The 24,228-nt window shown below is 54.6% G+C and overlaps 1 protein-coding gene across 1 annotated transcript in view; it reads right to left on the reverse strand.

Moving 5' to 3' along the window:
- Positions 1–24,228, reverse strand: part of PTPRN2 (protein tyrosine phosphatase receptor type N2) — a 464,846-nt gene that overhangs the window by 66,138 nt on the left and 374,480 nt on the right. Inside the window, exon 13 of the mRNA XM_052638438.1 lies at positions 22,485–22,679. Within this exon, the coding sequence (XP_052494398.1) occupies positions 22,485–22,679 (195 nt within the window). The remainder of the gene's footprint in view (positions 1–22,484; positions 22,680–24,228) is intronic.

Here is a 24,228-nt window from a genome sequence, read left to right on the forward strand (position 1 = left end):
CCACATAATTAGACTGTTTGGATAGGAAAACGACCAACAGTTTCTGGGCCACGAGGACCACGTGCCACGACACAACTTTTCAGGAAATGCTCTCCAGATGTTGGAAAAACCAGCTGGCTTCCACACTTAATAGAATCAATTCACACAGAATCTCGAACCTTTGGGACAAAAGTTGCTGCATTGTAACGTGGAGACGTACGTCCACAGTTTGTTAATATCGCCCCAGTATTTTTTGCATGGTTTTCTGATCAAATTGTCAACACCTTCCGGTCAAGAAAGTGATTCCTAAGAATATGGAGCGTCTGGGATACTTTGGAGTATAAAAGAGTTTTGTTAATAATCATAGGCACATATTAAAAAAATAATCACAGGCACACTTTTGTATCTTTGGGAAGTTAATTTTACCATCACTCTCAGAGCCTTTGTGAATGCCTAAGGGAGTTTTCCAATAGGAAGGCAACTTTAATAAAACAGAGAAGGCAGTGAGCTTGATTTCAAAAAACTTCTTAATGATGTAATAAACAAAAAGGTTTGGTCCCCACACAGAGACTTTTTGGGCAAACCATCTAATTTTACTTACCCTTAATATACTGCTATGCAAAAATGGGAATTCTAGTACGTATTTCTAAGGTAGTTTGGGGCTTGGCCGAGTTAATATATGAATTATACTTTGTGACTATAAACTAGACGCAGATGGAAAAGATGGTGTTTCTCATTAGAGAGCATCTTAACGTCTCTTCCATATTCTGTGACCACAGTGTCCTGGGAACACTGTCATTACCTAATGAAATACAGTATGTTAAGCCTCCACGGACAGCAGCTGCCAACTGCCGCCTGAGCACAGGAGGGGGGATCACAGAGGCGTTGCTGCTACGAAGCCACCGTGGCTGTGGTCAGCCCTCCTGACACGATTAAGGAGACGAGACGCGGCATCCCCAAGCACCCTGGTCATGGTTTCAGTGCTGCTTCCAATTCACCAGGGAGGGTGGTCCTTCTACCCAACCCACTGCCTCCTCGAGCTCCTCCCCACTGCGTGCTTCTTATCACCGGCTTCAGATGGAGGTGTCATGAGCCAGTCTTGAGGCGCCACTGGGAATGCCAGTTTAGAGACCTGAAGCTGAGCTGCCGATTTCTGGGCAGAAAGAGCTAGTGATGCCATGTGGGACTGTGACCTGGCACCTCAGATATGTCAGGATCTGGACTGTTTCACCAGCACTGTTTTACCAGCGTTGATATCAAGGGTCAGGCTCCAGGGTCACAAGGAAAGAATCCCAGTTACTAAAATCATCTACTTCACCACTACACGACTAGCTCAATTTGTCTTCGTCAAACAGCAACAAGCCAGCACTTTCCTCATGAAACAGAATATCCATTGGAGGGACTGATGCTGAAGCTGCAATATTTTGGCCACCTGATGCAAAGAGCCAACTCATTGGAAAAGACCCTAATGCTGGGAAAGTTTGAGGGCAGGGGGAGAAGGGGACGACAGAGGATGAGATGGTTGGATGGCATCACAGACTCAATGGACATGAGTTTGAGCAAGCTCTGGGAGAGTGAAGGACAGGGAAGCCTGGTGTGGTTGGGCATGACTTAGCAACTGAACAGCAACAGAACAAGCCAGCATCTGTGGCCCCAAGGGCTTTGGACTGTGACTGCTCCAAGGAGAGCCAAGGGCTCTCGGCTCCCTGGCCCCCAGGCGGTCCTCCGTGCTGCAGGAGTGTTGCTGCCCACCTGTGAACGCTGGGAGGACGGGTCTGGAGACCTGTGCGAGTTGGTCTGAATCCAGCCCACAGAGCTGGGATCCTGGCAGATCCCGGCTGCCAAAGTGCTTGACCAAACCGACATGGAGTGGTCACGAGAGCCTGGGTGAACAGTGCGGTTTTAGTTCTGGTAAAAGCCACAGAAATGATGTCCCTTAGGCATTTCTTACCACCACCAGTGGGGCTTCCCAGGTGGTCCGGTGGTGAGGAGTCCATTTGCCGATAAGAGGTTGCAGGAGACACGGGTTCGATCCCTGGGTGAGGAAGATCCCCTGGAGAAGGGAGTGGCACCCCACTCCAGGATTCTTGCCTGGAGAAGCCCATGGACAGAGGAGCCTGGCGGGTGACAGTCCATGGGGTCGCAAAGAGTCAGACACGACTGAGCAATGGAGCCCGCACGCTTGTGCCACCAGCAATGGGAGGGTAACATCCTGAGAGGGGCAAGAGGACTTGCTAAAGATAATGATGAAGATAAGCTTTTAACACAAAATTTGGAAGCTTTTAACACAAAAAACTAGAACTCATAAGGAGGGTGGACCATTGCTAAAACCTAGCAAACTCTAAGGTCCCGTTGACTTCATGTCACAATGATCAGTACACACGGAAACCACTCATGTCGGCGCAAAACCATGTCTGCACACATCTCTGGAGACTCCTGTGGCTCTGCGGGTCTTCAGACACGAAACCAGTAGAGGCTGTCCCAGTGAAAGTCCATTTCACAGTGACACTGCTGGAAACAAGCTTCTGCCAGAGGAGGGTGTCGTGAGGGAGGCTGGGGTTTTGGGAGATCCAGTCATTGCTCGGAAAGCTTTGTCTCTATTCTCTCCTGCTCTGCATGCATGCACGCAGTCACGTCCAACTCTGTGACCCCCTGGACCGGAGCCCGCCAGGCTCCTCTGTCCACAGGATTCTCCAGGCAAGGACACTGGAGTGGGTAGCCATGCCCTTCTCCACGGGGTCTTCCCGACCCAGGGATTGAGCCCACATCCCCTGCACTGGCAGGTGGGCTCTTTACCACTTGGCCACCTGGGAAGCTGGTATGGGTGCCCACAACAGCAATCAGACCGTTAAAGGTTGGAGCTTTAAGATCAGATGGAATCAGATGCAGGCTTTTAACAGCAAGGAGGGAGCTGCTTCTGCTGCCATTTGGGGAGATGATGACCTTTCTCCCTTAAAAATAAACATGGTCACCTGTCTTTGTTAATGCATTAAAGGAAGACGTGTATGCTGAATGTCTAAATTCCAAAAGTAAGACATTTACGTTATGAGCAAAAAAGATGAAAGGAGAAACGTGGGGTCAGCTGTCCGGGCTCAGCCCACACGCACACAGATGCAGGCACAGTAACCTGCTGGATCAGGAGGGTGTTCTGTCTGTCATAGGTTGCCACATCTGGCATAATTTAAATGGTATTTGTTGATATTATGCGTCAGGCAGGCTAAGACATTTGGAATTAGAAATTCAAAGTAGTCTGTTCAAACTCAAGCGAGGGCAGATATGGTTAGGTGAGCAGAGGGTAGTTCTGCTGTTTCTTAGCTTAGGAAAGATTTGCTTGAAATGGGAATCACAAACCATACAATCACGCGTATTCAAACTGCCATCTGACTCCAGGGACAATAACCACACTGGAACCTCCGGACACGGCCGGCACCCTCCTCCCAGCAAGTTCTCACCCCTGCCCCACCCGCCCAGTCTCACCTGCCGAGGGACGAAGGGTCTCACCGGACAGTTACACACGCTGTTTTATCTCCTTCAACCCGGGAACTTAAACTGCAGCGCAGCTACACACGCATCCCACTAGAGAGAGGGAACACGCAGGGACCCAGACCAGGCGGCTCAGCGCGCGGCCCTGTGCCGGCCGCGGGGGCTCACTCGGGGAAAGCCTGCATGACTTGGAATCCAGCCCCTGGGCTGCGTGTGCAAAGCCTGAGGGAGCCCCATTGGAGAGAGGAATTAGGAAGGAGGAATGAAGGCCCGTTCCCGTGGCCTTTCCTCTTTCTGTTACACTTTCCGTATCGCCGCCGGGGAAACCCGTTTTTGAGGAGGGGACGTTCACACAGGAGCTCGCAGGGGGCAGCGCGCCTCCTTTATCCTGGTGAGCTGGGAAGAGGACGAAAGCCTGACACTGACCAGCAGAAGCAGCGAGCGTGCGCAGCAGAGGTGGCCTCACCAACACGTGTGCATCAAGGCCGTTTCCCCCCCGTCCTCCCCTGAAAGCTCTGTGGCCCAGGCCGAGCTGCTCTGAAGGCGGCGTGGAGTCTCGGCAGGCCCAGCGACCCCGAAAGCTGCTCTCAGGCTGCCTCGGCGAGAGTTAGAATCGAGCTCCCCGTTCCGACGTGCTGACCAAGCCGACTGTGCGGTGGTAGGGGTGTTAAGTTGTTAGAGCAGTGCTGAGAAGCTCACGTGGTTCCAAATGCAAAACCTTTAGGAGGAAGTCCCCAGCTGACGCTCATACAGGCGGAGACGGGACAGAGAGGCAGCAAAGGAGAAACGGGAGACGCTGGGCTGGGCTGGGGGCTGTGAGCCCTGGGTTATCGGTTTGGTCTAAAGTTCTTTCTGTACTTGAAAAAATAAACTACATGGAAGAACCAAGAAAACAAAGAAACCAAAGCTTTGAAGAAAACCACGTGCTTTTTCAAAGTACTGCCGGGATAGCCTCCCCAGGATGAGTTCTTTGCCCCTACGTGGCACCGAGAAGGCTGTGCTTTTGGGAGAGAAGGAAATGGCGACTGCTCGCAAAGCAGGGCGTTGAGAGCCCACGAACTAGTTCAGTCTCGATTTTGTAGAGCTTGACCGATCGGAAGCTTCACTTAATATATTTTCATTATAATTCTGAGTTTTGGTATTCTAACTCTAGAAGGGTCCTTAATTGCAGGGAGGCTTACTGATAACATAGGATTCCCTCAGAGCTCAGCTAGTAAAGAATCTGCCTGCAACGCAGGACACCCTGGTTCAATTCCTGGGTCAGGAAGATCCCCTGGAGAAGGGATAGGCTACCCACTCCAGTATTCTGGTCTGGAGAATTCCATGGACTGTATAGTCCATGGGGTTGCAAAGAGTCGGACACGACTGAGCGGCCTTCACTTTCACTTACTGATAACAGGAATTTCCTGAATTCTGCAGGGTCAGGCTCAGGAAGCCTCCAGCTTCACAGCTGGGTCGTCCCCACGGAGGGCTGAGCGGGTGGGAGATGCCCTCAGAGACCCTTCCACACTAACTGATGTGCCCATCAAACCTGCTGTGACCTGCGCTCACCTTGCTTTACAGATATATGGAAAAGGAAAATCACAATTTTATGAAGACTTAAACCGAAACTCTGGTGGAAAATGTTAATAAGGGACACACTCTGTTCCAGAAACGTTCTAATCAGTAAACTTTAAAAAATAAATATTTTGTCCTCACCACCTCTTCTTACTAAACAGGAGAAAGTCTCTTTACACAACTGGGTTTGTTTCACGCTGGGCACTTTAGTGCCATGTAATTTTGGGTGTGTGCGTAGGAGAGAGTGACAAAGGTCTTTTGCAGGAGGCTGAGCGAGAACCACGGGTAATGGTAACAGCAGCAGTAACTTCACCTGCCTTTCAGGGCTGACATGTTCAAGAATCTCAAAGAAGTTTAAATGAACAATTGTATGAACCTTATTATCTTATTTAACATCTTAACAATTAAGGTTCTATGAACATAGGCAAAATTCAAAGGTGACTTTTTATAAGCAGTGGAAAATAATTAACAGAATTATACCATATTTCCATAAATGTACAGCTATTTAAATCTAAACTGAAGGCAAAAAGAGCTTTGCCGGGCATTATGAGTGAAACATGGATTCTACCTCTAATTGTGGACGAGGAAGCTGAGAACTGCAGTATTATTTCAGAACCTTGTTCATGTGTTGGTAGATTCAGCCATTTATCTGTTCATTCAACCAGCTTTATTAAAAGCATCGTAGGAGCTGGGGTGTTGTATGTTCCGGGGACCCAGCAAGTCAAAGACTCTGTCCTCAGGGTGCTGGGGTTTTAGCTGGAGAAAGACCACACACAGTCGGTCAGCACTGTTTAGAAGATAGTTTCAGACAATGGCAGCGGGTGAGGGGACTGAAACAGGCGACTGGGGGGTGAGGAGCCCAGGAAGGCAGGCCCCTCCTGAAAGATGGGGAGGTGAGGCTGCAGGGGACAGCGGGGTGTCACTGGAGGGAGAATGCTCTGGGCGGGAATGGGCCCCGTGGTTCCAGAACCAGAGAGGAGGCCGGGGTGGCGGGGCCCAGGAGGGGGCACCAGGGGCCAGGGCTGGGAGCTTGAAAGCTGCGGGTGGGGAGCGGGAGATGAGGCTTGCTCGAGAGCGGCGAGGGCCGGGTGGGAGCTTCACGCAGAGGCACAGGATGACAAAGATGCCCCGTTCTGTGCCAGCCCCGGGCAGGACCGAGGACACCAGCCAGGCGTCCCAAGGGGGGCTTGGGGCTGGGCTAGGGGCGACAGTGCAGGCAGGGCTGCCAGGGACCCCGAACAGAAGCAGCAGGGGCTGCGGGCAAGCGCGTGCAGATTCTGCGCATTTCATCCTCCTGCCTGCGCCTCCTCACCCTCCCAAATGTCTGCAAACCCTGACGCCTCACTCGACTGGTGAGGAGGCAGAGTCGCAGTCTGACCCCCGACACGACCGGTGAGGACAGGTCTGGTCTCAGAACCGAAGCTTCGTCTGATCCACTCGAAGTAAAGACCTGGGTAGAAATCTGAATGCCCAACGACGCTGACACTTCTCACAGCCTCCATGCTTCGCTACCCAGACAAAATCTTCAGATATTTGCTGACACTAACTTTATCTCAGGGCTTCCCTTGTGGCTCAGACGGTAAAGCGTCTGCCTTCAATGCAGGAGACCTGGGTTCAGTCCCTGGGTTGGGAAGATCCTCTGGAGAAGGAAATGGCAGCCCACTCCAGTGTTCTTGCCTGGAAAATCCCATGGATGGAGGAGCCTGGTGGGCCACGGTCCACGGGGTCGCAGAGAGTTGGACACGCCTGAGCGACTGCACACAATGTTTCACTGAAGATCAGTTTGCCCGACAGGAAACAGTCAATACTTAACCCAAACTTCATACATAAGATCAGCCTGACGACTAAACCAACTTGATATCCTTGGATGTGCTGAGCTGTGTAAGTTGCTTCAGTCAGGTCCAGCTCTGTGCGATCCTAGGAACTGTGGCCTGCCAGGCTCCTCTGTCCATGGGATACGTCGATATACTTAGACAAATAAGGCAACTCCTGAAATACAGACAAGGGTGTGTGAGCATGTGTGCATCTCCAAACACAAGAACAGCCCTGAGGAAGCACGTGGCAACCGGTCACCGTCCCAGGGAGCAAATGCTCCTGGCGGCACAAAAGCACTGATCTGCTCTTCAGGTCACATGGGCCCAGGAGTTCAGTCCCCATGCTGATTGCGGACTGGTTCTCAGACGACACGGACACGTCCTCTGAGAGATTCGCACCCTGGAGTAGCCAACAGGCCCAGTGCACTCGAATACACTTGAGTGAAACCAGGATGATCCCAGGCTTTGAGAAAATGAGAACTTCTAAGGAAGGACCAGAGCACACACCTGCACCAGCTGTCCTTGCTGGCTGGCCATTTCCGGGCCCCACATGGGAAGGGATCCAGGGCTCCCAGGGAACCACCCAGAGCCTGGGCCCAGCCCGTGGGGCTCCAGGACCACCCCCAGGACACTCGTGGGGGTTGCCACAGGCCCTAGAAGCCATGCCCCAGCCCCAGACCAACCTTTCCACGCTTTGGGAAACCGCAGCATGGCTGCTCTCCCGTTCGCAGGACACCAGGCTCCAGCCAGGTGATGCCATAAACCGGCTATCGATTCAGCGGGACGAGCCAGCACAGAGAAGTGAAAGATGCGTTTCCAGGCCAATCGCTGTACTCCTCACCGCCCCAGTGCCTGGCGTGGAGCCCAGCACAGCCTAGGTGGTTAGTAACACTTGATGAACGAGGCGGGTGCACCCACCCACTGAGCCCCACCTGGAGAAGGGGCCTCCGATGCAGCCTCAGCACCAAGGCCAGACCCCCTGGTGGACGCGGGGGTCACTCCGAGACACACTGAGCCGTGCCGGCCTCAACAGTGAAAGCCGTTGGGAAGAATGGGTCTCAGCGCTTCATTTTTCAGTTTTCTCCACCATATTTACTATCTTAAATGAGCACTCAGCAGAGGGAAAGACAGACTTCTATGCTGTGAAACAAATTTTAATTTCTTGCAGAATATATTTCATTGTATTTCAATATATTTTCATGTATTTCATTTTTTCTGCCTCGCTTTTTTCTCTGCCTAGCTTACCAACGCTCTCACCTTCATTGGGATATTTGGGAATATTGCATAATCTATTCCTGGGATGCATGAGCAGCTCTGCAGCTTATAAAATATTCATTCACTTTCAAAAGTATTTGCACCCTGCTGTCAAACGTGGACAGATTCATACAGAGTATCAGAAAATGGCTATTTTAATGGCAAATGCTTTCCTCAAACCTCTCTTTCCACTAAAACATTTTCTTCAAAATTATTTTCATAAGATGAACAATTTCAACATTAGCAGCTAATCCCCTTTCATTTAAAACTCTGCTGATAAAATTCTTTGCTTGTCATTCAAATAGTAAGTAATAATTATAGACTGGAGGCTCCCATCTCTGGATTCATTAATGGTAAATTGCATGGAAGTCTGAAGCATAAGGCGGCTTTGATACATCTCAAAATGCAATTTCCATAGCTTCCCTTGGCTATGTACAATTAATTATACAGTTAATAAGGGAAATATGTTAATGAAAGAAACATTATTCATCCGGACCACCTGCTTTCACCAAATATCTTTTGTAAGCTTCTCTTCTTTTTGTACTTTTGGTCTACAGACAGTAAAAAAAAAAAAAAAAAAAAGACCTCACAATTGACAATGTGGTGATTTTGAACATCGGTCTCTCAGGCTGCAGCTACTTCCATTAACGCAAGTCCAAAGAAACATTAATTCAAGTTCATTATATTTCTACTAATTTCTGCCTTTTAAAAGCTTAAGATGTCTACCCATGGCATTTTAAATGCCTGAAACAGCTGTTTATCAAACAAAAAATTACCATTAAGCTGTCTTATTTCTACCAACGATACACTCACCTTCATAGATAAATGGAAAACTAGGAGAAACTGCAAGCAAGACGCAGACGCCCGTCATTCTGAGTAGACTACACTCTCCTGAGGCATTTCTCATCCACTGAAAACCCCTGTGTTTACCAATAATTAAATCCTCTCATTCCTTGGATAATCAGAGTTGGTCCATAGATGGTTTAGTGCAGAAGCCAATGTTAGCATTTACAAAGACAGTTAATGTCTGAGGCTTTGATGTGGAAGAGAAAGCAGAATGGTTTAACGAGAAAAGTGAACTGTCTAGCTGTAGCTACCTCTCTGTCCACTTTTTATAAATTACTTGGACAATAGGAAAGGATGCATTTGCAAATATTAGTTTTAAACAATTTTTTAAATTAATATAGATTAATAATGGAGAAGGCAATGGCAACCCACTCCAGTACTCTTGCCTGGAAAATCCCAAAGAGTCTTTATTAAATGAGATAATAAGCATTTGATTCCAGCCTCAGTCATGTCTTTTTGATATATGAAAAATACTTTCAACCATGAGTTATTCAGAAATTCCATTAATGTTCAAAATGTAGTTGGAAACCAACCTTGGATTCCAGAGCTGACAGGCAATAAGAGGAAAAAAAGAATCACGACAGTGCAGTTTTAAGATAACCAACTCTCAAAGATCTTCTAACGAAGAAACGAATTCTGGGAGACAGCACTCTCCCAAGGACACCCCTGCCACCTCTAGCTTGGGGTGGGGGGCCTGACGGGTGACGTCAGACAGGAAGGTGAGCGATGGAGAAATCACTGCGTTTTCACTGTCATTCGGCGACTCAGGCAGTGCTGCCTCAAGATCATTGTGAAAAGCAGTAGCGATGACGTTCCTGTGTGTGCACCAGCAGGCCCATATGTTTAAAGGGCCATCCGCCCACACCTCCCCAACCAGATGGTCACCTACAAAATTCAAGTGGCCAATCTCAAATCACAATGGTAAGAGCAGATTCTGAGACCCAGCACCTTCACCATCACCTAGCTGACACGAAAAAGCTGAGAGGAGGCAATTTTCACTCGAAAGACGACGGCAACCGCTTAACAGGGAAACCTCTCAGGAAGAGGGAGGAGGGGGGATGGTTGCCTAGCAACACAGAGACAGCATCGTGCGCGACGCCAAGCAGTAGGGCTTTTCTTAGCAGCAGTCTTTTCTGTTCTGTACCAGTGATGTACTCATTACAATTTTCTGATGGAGTTTTCAGGGAGAAGAAAGAATTCCAGCGGGTGCAGTAAAGGTTAGCTAGGAGAGCAGCATACACAAGAATTTCCTCTCCCGTATCCAGAGGGGAAAGGCTGGACTCTACAGAATAGTATTAGGGGATATTTGCACACGATCTAAAAGTGCTATTTGGAAGTACAATGTCTGGATTTTAATTTTCTGAAACCAACAGGCCACACGCTCTTTGGCAATAATATGAGAGCAAGGGAATAGAAGTGACACCAAGACAGGAAAAGCTAATATAAGACACAAGCGTTTACCCTCATCTTCTCACCAACCAAACTTGCTGAAAGGGAATGAAGCCTAGACCTGTGTCTCCTGTCCTCCCCAAGACCTTCCAACCAGCAGCGAAACTGCCAAAATACAGCAAAGAGAAAGGGAAAGATGAAGCTTTGATCGTCAGCCACAATAACCAGGATTTGGTTGACAAGCGTTCTTTGTTCAGTTGCTTTCAAACGGGGAGTTCAAGGTGGAAGAGAGAAGAGAGCTGATCTATCAAAAATTATTTTCAAAAAAAAAATTATTTTCACTTTTTAGGGTGAAAAGTTGGAGATAAGACTACCAAATGCATTTTCCACCTCTCCCAGTTCAGCTGCCAATCACACCGTGCGCTGCCCGAATGACACGCCCACGCGCTCTCAGGCTCTGAGGGGTGAAGCAGAGGGTTGTCAGACGTCAGTCTTCCTGCTCCTCCAGCACAACCCAACCGGGAACCATCAGGGCCCCTCCCAAAGCTGCCTCGACTGTTACAGCAACACTCACATCACTGGCATTTCCCCGTGGCCACCAGACGTGAGTGTCCAGGGTCCACTCACCCGCCCAGCTGCTGCTGACCAAGGTGCCTGTCCATACATGTCCACAGACGGCCTGTGCTGCACACAGCTGTGCAGGCACTTCCTGAAGCAAGGTGACCCCTTTCAGTTCAGTCCCTCAGGCGTGTCCGACTCTTTGTGACCCCATGGATGGCAGCACCCCAGGCCTCCCTGTCCATCACCAACTCCCGGCGCTTGCTCAAACTCATGTCCATCGAGGTGGTGATGCCATCCAACCACCTCATCCTCTGTTGTCCCCTTCTCCTCCTGCCTTCCATCTTTCCCAGCATCAGGGTCTTTTCCAAGGAGTCAGTTCTTCGCATCAGGTGGCCAAAGTATTGGAGCTTCAGCTTCAGCATCAGGCCTTCCAATGAATATTCAGGACTGATTTCCTTTAGGATGGACTGATTGGATCTCCTTGCAGTCCAAGGGACTCTCAAGAGTCTTCTCTAACACCACAGTTCAAAAGCATCAATTCTTCGGCGCTCAGCCTTCTTCACAGTCCAGCTCTCACATCCGTACATGACTACTGGAAAAATCATAGCTTTGACTAGACGGACCCTTGTAGGCAAAGAAATGTCTCTGCTTTTTAAAATGCTGTCTAGGTTGGTCATAGCTTTTCTTCCAAGGAGCAAGCATCTTTTAACTTCATGGCTGCAGTCACCATCTGCAGTGATTTTGGAGCCCCCAAAATAATGTTTCTCACTGTTTCCCCGTCTATTTGCCATGAAGTGATGGGACCAGATGCCATGATCTTAGTTTTCTGAATGTTGATTTTTAAGCCAGCTTCTTCACTCTCCTCTTTCATCAAGAGACTCTTCAGTTCCTCTTCACTTTCTGCCATAAGGGTGGTGTCATCTCTGTATCTGAGGTTATTGATATTCCTCCCGAAAATCTTGATTCCAGCTTGTGCGTCATCCAGCCTGGCATTTTATACTGCATATAAGTTAAATAAGCAGGGTGACAATATACAGCCTTGATGTACTCTTTTCCCAATTTGGAACCAGTCTGTTGTTCCATGTCTGGTTCTAACTGTTGCTTCTTGACCTGCATACATATTTCTCAGGAAGCAGGTCAGGTGGTCTGGTATTCCCATCTCTTGAAGAATTTTCCACAATTTATTGCAATCTATACAGTCAAAGGCTTTGGCATAATCAATAAAGCAGAAGGAGATGTTTTTCTGGAATTCTGTTGCTTTTTTTATGATCCAACGGATGCTGGCAATTTGATCTCTGGTTCCTCTGCCTTTTCTAAATCCAGCTTGAATATCTGGAAGTTCACGGTTCATGTACTGTTGAAGCCTGGCTTGGAGAATTTTGAGCATTACTTTGCTACTGTGTGAGATGAGTGCAACTGTGTGGCAGGCTGAACATTCTTTGGCATTGCCCTTCTTTGGGACTGGTGACCCCTTTGCCCATGTACCAAAGGGAAGTGTGGGAACTGGCCTGGATGAGGCGGCTGGTCACTCTCAGAACACGGGAGCACCTTGAGGTGTCTCATTCACGACGTAGAACGTCAAGCTGGGCCTTAGATGTGACTCTGAAGGTGGTGTGAAGGCAACTGGCAGCAGCCGTCCACACTGTGTTTAACCTGCAATGAGTCTCATGTTCCTGAAGAGGAGAACAAGCAACCTGAAAGGCCTCCTCTGTGAGAACCCGGAGATGCTGGGTGGACGGCACAGTCAGCCTTTCACAAGTTAAAGGGAAGTCCCGGGTGCTGCGCTTCCACTGTCCACACGAGACCTTGGGCAACCGGACACGTAGGAGGCAGGGTGCTGGGTGTGAGACACCTCCTCCCCAAACCAGGACGCTCAGAGGCCACACTGCCAGTGAAAGCGTTTGCTCAGGCCACAGGGAGCTTACCTATCTCCCTACAGACTCAAAATGGGAAAACATTTGGACCTGGGGCCTCATCTAGGGTTGAGGGTCAAATTCACAATATGTACTTCACCTGGGACTCTCTGGATGGGGAGCTGATGTAAAGATGGTTCTGGTTTCATGAAAGCCAGGAGTGGCTGGAATATCAATCTTAAAACTTCTCCTTTGAGGTCAACACTGTCAGCATGGGCTACAGAAAATTCTGAGAGACAAAGCCCCACTAATGAGCAGCTTATAATCTGAAATTCCAGAATCCAACAGATGGCAAACATACCCAAGTGTGAGTTTCAGCTCATAGGAACCTAGATAATAGAAATATTAATATTACATGGAAACAGTCAAACGCTACATTTAGAACTGTCAAAGGAGGTTCAACAATATAGGACAAGTGCAAGGCAGCCGGCAGACTTGGGACAGGCAACAGGACAACTGCAAATGAGAAGACAGTCCCGGAGACGGCAGACACAGGGGCGAGCCACGTGGCCAGCTAGACACTGCTGAGGGGCGAGGCGCGCTGGGATGCAAGGCGGGGGGACAGAGAGGGATGCGCACGGGGCGGAACAGCAGCCCGCAGTCAGGGGCAAGCTGTAAACGGCGCTTCATCTCCCAGAGCTGGTGGGAGACAGGAATTCTGACTTCAGGAATCGCAGCAAGGCTGGAGCAAAAGAAAAACATATCATAAAGTAGGGTCCACACGAAGACAGGGCACAAGGAAGTTCCTCAGCAACGGAGCTGGGGACGTCAGGAAGAAAGTAAGGTACGTCCTGAAGGTACAGCCTCCACACCAACAACAAACAGCCTGTCAACAGCATCAAAGGCAAGAAAATAGTGCTTTCACAGCAATGAGAGAAAGGTGACTAGAATCGGACCCTTGTCTAATCGATCTCGCAAGTGTGAGGATTAATTAAAGACATTTTCAGACAAAAACGGGAAGGCTTTCCTTCTAAAGGACTGCAAGAAGAATATGTTTTAGGACAAGAGGAAATTTTACCCAAAACAAAGAACTGAGAAAAGTGATGTTGATGTGGAAAAAATGAGTCAGCCTAAATAAGGGCTGAGTGTGAAAATCAGCAATTAACAAAGGGTTAGTTTAAGGGTATAAACATAAGGTGAAACTAAAATAAGGACGAAACTTGTCTCAGAGGGAGGTACCAGGGTCAGAGTCAGCGACCCGGAGGTCATCTGGGAGGGGGCGGAGATGTGCTTGGTAAAATCACCCAGACAATAATTAAATTGCAACTGCTGAGCCTGTCGGGGGCGGGAGAGGGACTCAGGCGAAGCCAGGCCTCGCAGAGGAGGCGAGGGGACGCCGCGGCACGCGGGGCGCGGTACATGGAGGCCTGGGCGGCCCTGCACAGGCTGAGCGCTCGCGCACCCTCACGGGGCTTCGTGAGCCGCCCTGTTCCGCGGGTGGGGAGACCAAGCCGACGGTCTTGAGCGGCCCAGGGGTCGCCCTGGGAGGCAGCCTTTGGGTTTGGGACCATCTTTCATCAGCGCCTCTCCCCTCTGACTCCGGAAGAGAAGCCGTCAGAGGACAGAGGTCGTGACCCCTGGGGTCCCGCTTGCGGGTCACTCCCTCACCTCTGGCAGACGCGCTCAACTGAGCAAAGGGGGAGCTGGACCCTCCCTGCTCAGGGAGCCGCAGGGGCCACATGCGGACGGAGAGCAGCCCCTCACGCTGGGCAGGGTCACAGCCGTTCAAGGCTGTGTGATTGCCCCGCTTCTCCCGAGCACTCTCACCCTGGGAGCAGGATCAGGGTTCCCGGAGGGGCTGTGACCTTTCCTGCCATCTCCTGCCCACCCGGACCAGCGGCCCCTCCCTGCCCAGGCCTCCCAGGACAGCAGGTCTCCCAGCAAAGGACTGTGCCCGGCACTCGGCTGCATCCACCCTTCTCCAGCCGCACCCTCCTGCTCACTGCAAACAGACTGAAGCCTTCTCGGGACAGCACACTGACTGACTGCTTCACTCAGACTCAGGAGCGCGCGCTGTGCCCTGCAGCTGCGCCACGTGGCAGGGACGGAGGATGAGCCAAAGTGGTTCACGGACAAACTACCAGTGAGGTGCGATTTCAGAAGCTACATGTTATACAAGAAAGCTACGACAAGCCTAGACAGCATATTAAGAGGCAGAGACACCACTTTCCCCACAAAAGTCTGCACAGTCAAAGCTGTGGTTTTCCCAGCAGTCACATATGGATGTGAGAGTTGGACTATAAAGAAAGCTGAGCACAGAAGAATCGATGCTTTTGAGCTGTGGTGTTGAAGGACTCTTGAGAGTCCCTTGGACTGCAAGGAGATCCAATCAGTCCATCCTAAAGGAGATCAGTCCTGAGTATTCATTGGAAGGACTGATGCTGAAGCTGAAACTCCAATACTTTGGCCACCTGATGCGAAGAGCTGACTCATTGGAAAAGACCCTGATGCTGAGAAAGGTTGAAGGCAGGAGGAGAAGGGGACGACAGAGGATGAGATGGTTGGATGGCATCACCAACTCGATGGACATGAGTCTGAGCAAGCTCCAGGAGATAGTGAAGGACAGGAAGCCTGGTGTGCTGTAGTCCATGGGGTCGCAAAGAGTCAGACACGTCTTGGAGGCTCAACAAGAACAACAACACGTTATATACTACTGATTTTACACACAGTTCCGCCCTGGGCCTGGACTCACACTGCGGTCACTCCGCTTCCCGAGTGTTTCTAAATCTGCCAGACCCCAGAAGAGCCCTTTGGGCTGGAAGAACGTGGCCTCTTTTCTGGGTGACATGCAGGTTTCGCTGAGGGAGGCGGTCAGGCACACGGGGTGCGTTTCGTGTCTGTGCGTGTGAATGGACACTTCCCAAGTGCTATCTGGACGCCAGTTTCCATTTTTTCCCCTCGGAAACGTTAACTCACAAGCTTACAGATTGTGTTTGAGCGTTCAGTCTAATTCAGCCAACCCTGACTGAGTGCTGAATCCCACGCTATCTTACACAGCTCGCTCTCAACAAGAAGGCATGACAAGCAAGGACGTCGTTCCGGCATCATCCTAGCACTTTAAACGATAAATCAGCGGTTTAATAATCACAGACAAACAAAGACAAGTTCCACCAAAAATGTAACGACGGTTCTGCGCCCCCAGTGCTGCGCAGGGGAGACGGCAGTCCCTCAGGACCAAGCAGCGAGGAGCCACCGACGCCACCGGGGCCTCCCTGGCGGCCCAGTGGTTAAGACGCTGTGCTTCCAGCGCAGGGGTGCAGCCTCACTTTCTGCTTGGGGAACTAAGGTTCCACATGCTTTGAGGTGCGGCCAGGAAAAAAGGCATCGACCTCGAAGCGCCAGAGCAGCCCCGTGTGGAGGGCCAGCCGAGTGGGCGGCACGGTTAGCCGAGGCCCCGGGTTGGCTCTGCAGAAGCCCGGGGCCCAGGCCCGAGTGTCTGAGTGTTGCCCCGCCTCCCCGCACCTTCTATTCCCCGCTGAGCAGTGGCCCCCGCCCCAGCTCCTGGTGAGAAGCTGACGGCCCACGTGGTTCCTGCCACCTGCTGTTGCTTCCTGTGCTAACACCCTCCTTTCCTGAGGACCCTCCTGGAGACGCGCCTTCTCCCAGGGGGGCGGGGGTCACTGTGCCCAGAGGGGGAGGGGGAGGGTCACCGTGCCCAGAGGCGGAGGGGTGTGGTCACCGTGCCCAGAGGGGAGGGGTGGGGTCTCCACACCCAGAGGGGGAGGGGTGGGGGTCACTGGGCCTAAAGGGGGGGTGGGGGTCACCATGCCGAGGGGGAGGGGGAGGGTCACCGTGCCCAGAGGGGGAGGGGTGGGGGTCACTGTACCTGGGGAGGATTGGGGGGTCACTGCACCCAGAGTGGAGAGAGGTGGGGGGTCACTGTACCCCGAGGGGGAGGGGTGGGGTCACTACACCCAGAGGGGGAGGGGTGTGGTCACCGTGCCCAGAGGGGGAGGGGTGGGGTCACTGCACCCGGAGGGGGAGGGGTGGGGGTCACTGTGCACAGAAGGGGAGGGGTGGGATCACTGCACCCTGGGGTCACTGCACCAGGGGGGTGGGGTCGCTGCACCCAGAGTGGGAGGAGACAGCCTCTGTCCACCAGCCGCCCCTCCAGCCCACTCGCCGCAGGTGGGGGCTGCAGAGCAGACGCCCCCGGAGCCTGGGGAGCCGGCCGCCTCCCGGCAGTGTAAGCCCATCACCTCCAGCACAGTGCGTGGTGGAGGGCTGCGGCAGAAAGGAGTCCGGCCTCTCCCTGCCTTCACATGAGCAGCAAACGTGTACGGTTCAGGCCTCAGGCCCCATCACGTGCTGTGTCCCCCAAACCCACAGGGTAAGTCCGGCCCCCAAGACCTCGGGTGTGAGTTTGCCTGGAGGTGGAGCCTCGAAAGAGGTGATCAAGTGGTGGGTGGGCCGTGGTCCACTCTGATGGGGTCCTTATAAGACGAGATGAGGACACGCATGCAGAGGGTCGGCCGTGTGAGGACGCGGGGAGGACTGCGGCCACGTGGCAGAGAGAGGCCCCGGTAAACCTTCCCACACCCCGACCTCGGGCTTCCAGCCGCCAGGACTAGAGACAGTCAGATTCTGTCATCTGAGCTACCCTATCTAGGGTGCCGACCGCCGGGCTAAGACAGGCCATGTGAGGGCCAATGACCCACAGCAGCTGGACACTCACGCCTCCAGGGGTAGGAACACAGGCGCCGAATTTAAAGACCAGGAAGCTGGGGCTGCCCACGCCCTCCTCTGACAGACCGGGCCTTGGGGAAGAGACGCGGCTTCCGGCTTGGGCCTCTGACTTCTGCCGTTGGGGGCACAGAAGTATTAACCTGAACTGAGGAGCCTGAGGGGGAGGAGACCATGCCAGCACTCTCAGGCCCAGCGGTCAGGGTGCAAAGCAGGCGGCTCCGGGGAGCCCTGCTGTGGCTGGCCGTGAGGGCCGAGTGGCCGCCCTCTCCGTGGACACAGCACGTCCTCCGCCCGTGTAGCCCGTCACCAAACACCCCAGCTCCGTCCGTTAAGTGTCCTCCCTTTGAGAGGCGGCCTCGGTCATGGTTTGCAGTGTACTGACTTCCCAGTTTCCAGGGCTCACTTTACCACCCTCAGTTTTACCGTCTTCATCTGTGAAATGGGCTGAACCCAGGTCCTGCGTCAGGCTTCTCGGGACAGTGCTGCATCTCACGCTCAGGGTGCTCACGCCTGTATTTTCCAGGAGTGAGGGGGTTGCAGAGATCCAGTCCAGGCCCAGACCTTCAACTTGAAGACACGGCCACCCCGTCTACACAGCCCCGCACATGAGGTCCTCCAACTCCAGGCTCTAGGGACCCCCACCTGCTCTCAGCACCACCCCAAAGCCGCATGCTGACAAGTCAGGCTCTGAAGATGAGCGTGGTCTAGAAACAGGCCTTTTGAAAGGGTAAATTCAAAGGTGACCCTTTAGCTTTCCAAAGGGTGGATGGGGGTCTGAAGAAGCCATGCCCGTCACGAGTGTAAATGACGATGCTGACCGCAGCTCCATGCAGTCCCTGGCCCGACGCCTCCATCTCCAGAGCACTGTCTTGAGCTGCATCAGACCTGGTCACATTGCCTTGGAAACGCGTCTTCAGAAGCCAGCCCGGTTTACCGCCGAGGGCGTTTCCTCCCTAGCTCCCCTCGTGGTGACGCTGGGGCCCCCACCTCGCCCCAGGCCTGCGTGCTGCATGGTCAGGCCCAGCCTCCAGGCCCCCTTCCTGGGCTCGCAACCCCCACCCCAAGCACTGCCACTTGCACCCAGGGCTGCAGTGTCCTGCATACCGGATGTCTCCCTGCGGAGCAGGCCCTTGTCTCCTCAGCTTCATCGGAGGAAAATTATTCAGATTTTGGCCCTAATCCTTCCCAGTTTACTCGTCACAGCTGCAGGTCCACAGGCCCAGCATCTCCCTGGGTTAAACCTCCTGGTTTAACCTCCCTGGTTTAACCCTCACGGGGAACTCGCAAGGATGCTACCACTGAGCCTGTGTTGAGGATGAGAAAGCAAAGGTCAGAGGGTTCATCAGGGACTCGGGGCCAGGATATGGCCATGCTTCCTAGCTTCTGCCAGTTGTGGGGGCCTGGTGCCCTTGGTGCCAGCAAGACGTCCATCGATCTCCAGGTCTAGCCCCGGGCTTGGCAGCCTCTGAGGCTGTGCTGGACCCCATCGGGGGAGGTGGCTCTGGGGGCAGCGGGCTCCTGATGGCCAGCCTGAGACCTCACTGCCTCTGGGCCTGCACCAACACCTGCCTCCCTGGCCCACTTCTCTGGGTCTTGTCCTTCCGCCCGGGACCCCCAGTGCAGTGGGAAGGCCATCCCTGCCGTTGAGCTGGCTTGGCCTCCTCCGTCTTGGAGACCGCCCTGGTTGGGTGGGCTGCGGTCAGTGGCTCCGTCGTCGGCACCGCAGCCTGTGACTGCGTGCACTTCTCCTGCGAAGGCCTCGCGGGGCCGCCTGCCTCCCCTGGGGGGAGGGCTGACGGCTCCTCTCACCCCCAGGAGGACTGGTGTGTCGAGAGCCCTGTATGGCACTCCCAGTGTGGGGCCTCGGAGCAGACCCCGACCATATGCCGCATGGATGGGGTGGCCGGGGTGCGGGGCGAGGGTGCTCAGGGCTGAGGGCTCCCACCAGGCGGCCCCCACCGCCCTCTGGCTACAGCGGCCTGGCTCAGCAGCAGTCTGCTCCGGTCCTTCAGAGGCTCCCGGCTCTGCGGAGGGGCACGTTCTGTCCTCTACCCTGGGGCGAGCGCGCCTCCCAGCGGGTTCCTGGTTGGCTCCTGGGGTCTGCCTGGACTTTGGCACAGCTGCCCTCGTGGCCCCCGCAGCATCAGCGACTGGCCCCGGGGGCTGGCTGGCTGGCTGTGCCGGGAGCGGGCCTGACGCCCGTGTCCCGGCGGCCTTCACGCGTCAGCAGGTCGGGGGGTCAGGTCCTGAGGTTCAGGTGCTCCACAGCCCATGCGGACGTGAGGCCAGCGTCCACTGACAAGACCGCCTGGCCCGGGGAGGTGGCCCCATGAGAAAGGGCCGCGGTTCCCGAGCCTAAGAGACGAGCCGTGCCACCTGCCGTCGTGGGTGAGACGGCGTAAAAAGGCCACAGGAACTCGCTTCTGCCCGTCTCCACATCTCGGTGCCCTGTGCGGGGGACAACGACCATGGAGGGCTGAGAGGCCTCTTTGTGCCCGGGTCAGGGGGCAGAGGCCCGGGTCAGGGGGCAGCGGCCCGGGCCGTGTGCAGTGGCGTCCTCGTGGCCCCACTGGCCTCTCTCCACGGGGTTTGCTCCCCACTCCAAGTCGGGAAGAGCAGCTGGTGACCCCCATTCAGACGAAGTCGGTTAATGAGAGGGAGCCTTGAGTCCACGGGCCGGCCCAGGGCATGCAGGTGTCTGTGTTGGATGGTGGTGGACGGGGGTTGCTGCCGTCGCCGGGGCTCGCCGCACGTTAGTGGGGCTGCGGGTGGCCGGGGGATGGTGGGTCAGCTCTGTGAGGTAGGGACTCACCCAGAGACTACCACCAGGCTCCCTCTCACACCTGCTGTCACACAGGGAACCGGGAGACACAATTTTCTATGGAAAACAATACTCTCACCTCCCGTTTGGAGGTGAGATACATCAAGTTGCAACTTGAAGGTCTGGAAATACGGAGACATCACAGCAGGGCAAAGACTCTCAACCCGTGCCCCCAGAGGGAACTTGCCAGACAAACATCCCTCGCTGACATGCTGGCCCAGGACTGACTTCCATGAGAAAACTGAACTTTCGGATGAATTTCCTTTTCTAAAAGGGGCATGTTCTCTAAAAAATCAGCTCTAAAGTAATATAACCACAGTTATTTATCCACAGATGGTGGCTTGGTCTGTTAAGAATACGCCTGCAATGCGGGTGACCTGGGTTCGACCCCTGGGTGGGGAAAATCCCCTGGAGAAGTGAATGGCAACCCACTCCAGTGTCCTTGCCTGGGGGATCCCCTGGACAGGGAAGCCTGGGGGCTGCAGTCCGCGGGCTCGCAGTCAGAGACGACTGAGCGCCTGAGCCACAACCCGCAGGAGAGGCTCTTCCTGGGATGCTGGCTGTGGGCGCAGCAGGGCAGCACGTCTGAGGCCCAAGGGTGAGCTGCCTCCCCAGGAAACTGCAGACCCGGGACTCAGGACGCCCCCACGTCCACGCGGAGCGCTGGGAGCGTCGTGCGGCCTGAGCCCCGGGCCCTCTGCCTGCAGGGGCGGGAGCAGAGCTGAGCTCCTGGACTTCGGCTTCCTCCTGTCCTGTGGTCTCAGCTGCATCCATCAGTCCGTGAGGCACCTATATCTCCTGCCCTGGGACTCACACATCTGGGAGTGAGGCCTCTGCCCACCGAGGTGACTGTGGGCAACCCCAGGCCTCACCTCCAGCTGCCCACCGAAGCTCTTTAGCGAACACGTGGTCTCCCAGCTGCTCTGGGGCGAACGTCTGTGTCCTCCACATTCCCTGGAATTCTGGCCCCCAAGGTGACGAGGTCAGAGGTGCGGCCTTTGCGCTGGGATCAGGGCCCTCACGAGACCCCAGAGCTCCCTGCCCCCTCCCCACAGAGGACATGCCGAGAGGCTGCCATCTGAGAGCCAGGACGCGCGCTCCCACTGAACCCCATGTCTGCCGGCCTCGTCTCAGCCCCCGCCTCCAGACTGAGGGACTCGAGTGTCTGCTGAGCCGCCCGTCTATGCTGGTCTCTGTGCCGGGGGGACCAAGACACTGGCTTCCTGTGGGTGCACCCCAGGGTGCGTGCTGTTAGCAGATAAACACCTAGGAGAGTCCCCACGAAGAGCAAGCGTTTACCATAAGGGCAGTGTGGAGGCCCCGCCCCACGGCGGGTCTCCGGACGCTAAGTACGGTGGACGCTCCTCCCTGACCGTGGGGTCCCAGCTGTTCTGAGGGCAGCAGCCCGGGCTCTGCCCAGGGTCATCTGCAGCCTGCCCCCAGCAGGCCGGGCTGTGGCCAGCGAGACGGTACTGACCAGGGAGAGACCGGAGGGCGGGGGCCACGGCTGTCAGGACCTGTCCACACGGTGCGAGCGGCTGAGCTGTGAATGAGCGCCTCTTATAAAACCTGGACGGTGACTACGCATCAAGGACCACATGCTCCAGCACGGGCGGGGGGCTTCCTGTGGGGAGGCTTCTGTGCTGGGCGGGCAGAAGACCCTTCCCACGAGAAGCAGCAGGGGGTGGGGGGACATTTATTCACTGAGACGCTGCTGCTCAGAAAGCCTGGCACACAGTCAGCACTCAACTGCGTGCACTCAGTTGGCACTCACCTGTGTGCATTCCCAGGGCAAACCCCACAGCTGCTCATTGGGGCCAGTGTCCTGTGTAGAGTGGGGACAGCCCTCCCTTGGGGAGGCCTCGGGGGCAGGCTGGATGTCAGGGTGCCCTCCCCTCACCACCTCGCCAGTGTGCTGGGCAGTTGGGGACCCTCCCCCAGCAACCCCACCTCTCCCAGCCGCTCCCCCAGTGGGCAGGGTGCTGGCTGGGCAATCGGGGACCCTCCCCCAACAACCTCACCTCTCCCAGCCCCTCCCCTGGTGGGCGGGGCGCAGGCTGGGCAGTCGCCCCACCCCGTCCCTCCCAGCCGCTCCCCTGGTGGGCACGCTGCGGCCGGGCAGTGAGGGACAGCCCCCCAGCCTCTTGCGGCCACTCTGCGTGGCAGGGCCCAGGGCCTTACCAGGACCATGTGGCCGGTGGAGATGTCCATGTTGGGCTGCACGGGCTCCTCTGACCAGGACGAGGTGCTGCTCCGCGCGGAGGGGCTGGGCATGGGCCCGTCGCTGAACTGGGAGGACACACTGCTGACGCGGGACGTGTGCGTGGCCTCGGGGCGCTCGGTCGTGCGCACCGCCATGCGCTGACGGCACAGCTCCTGTAAGACAGCGGGTGATCAGAGCCTCCCACCTGAGTGCCGGGGCGGCGGGGACAGGGTTCACCCGAGACCATGCACACCCTACAGGTATGCACAGACACGCACAAGGGTGCACGTGCTACAGAGAGACAGGCACACAGACACACGCACACACACGGACACACACAGAGACACACACAGAGACAGAGACACACACAGAGACACACACAGAGACAGAGACACACACAGAGACACACACAGAGACACACACAGACACACAGACACACACAGAGACACACAGACACACACAGACACACACAGAGACACAGAGACACACAGACACAGAGACACACACAGACGCACAGAGACACACACACAGAGACACACACACAGACACACAGAGACACACACACACAGAGACACACACAGACACACACAGAGACACACACAGACACAGAGACACACACACAGACACACAGAGACACACACACAGACACACACACAGACACATAGAGAGACACACAGACACACACAGAGAGACACACAGAGACACACACACAGACACACAGACACACACACACATAGACACACAGAGACACCCACAGACACACAGAGACACACAGACACACACAGAGACACACACAGACACACACAGAGACACACACACAGACACATAGAGACACACACACAGAGACACACAGACACACACACAGACACACACAGGGACACACACAGAGACACACACAGACACACACATAGACACAGACACAGAAACACAGACACACACACAGACACACACACAGAGATAGACACAGACACACACAGACACACACATAGACACACACAGGCACATAGACACACACACACAGACACAGACACACACACAGATGAGCACAGGCTCAGGCGGGGCCACCCCGTGTGCTGTGTGGACAGACTCCAGGCGCCTCCTCGCTCCTCAGAATGTGGGCTCTGGCGGGGGCAGGGGTTAGAATGAAATACAGACACTTGCACCTTCGTCACAGCGTTAGGAAAAAACCCTCTCTTTGGTTCTTCTTGTTCCCAAAGCCTCGCTTGCAGTGGTGAGGCCACACGGGAGAGACTCAGCAGAAGCGCGCATGGGGAACGCGCAGGGTGGATGGGGACAGGCCTGCCGGGCGACACGGACGTGGGGACGGGCCTGCCGGACGGGTTCCCCGGGCCCGACGGAGCTCGGCTGGGTCACCGTGGGGCCTCAGGGCCCCAGCACAGGGGTGTGTGACCAGTCTGGAGGGGGAGGCCCAGCCATGCCCGCAGCCGCCAGACTCAGGGCTCGCTGGTCACCCGGCCCCCAGGAGACCCAGCTGGACGCTCCCCCGCTTCTGACCCACAGAAGTGCCTTTGGGGGATCCCATCAGTCACGCTGCGGGGCCTCCTAGCCCTGCCCAGTGAGCACTGTCAGCAGAGCTGTCCAGCAAAAGGATGTGTAGAGAAAGTCTACAAGAGAATCTGGGCCCACGAGCTGAAGACTGCTTGGGGCAAAGAGGCGGTGTGGAGACCCGAGGGGCCTCCTCTTCCCTGGCGCCCTCGGGGG

This window comes from Budorcas taxicolor, chromosome 4 (genome assembly GCF_023091745.1).
Source record: "Budorcas taxicolor isolate Tak-1 chromosome 4, Takin1.1, whole genome shotgun sequence".
Classification (NCBI taxonomy): domain Eukaryota; kingdom Metazoa; phylum Chordata; class Mammalia; order Artiodactyla; family Bovidae; genus Budorcas; species Budorcas taxicolor.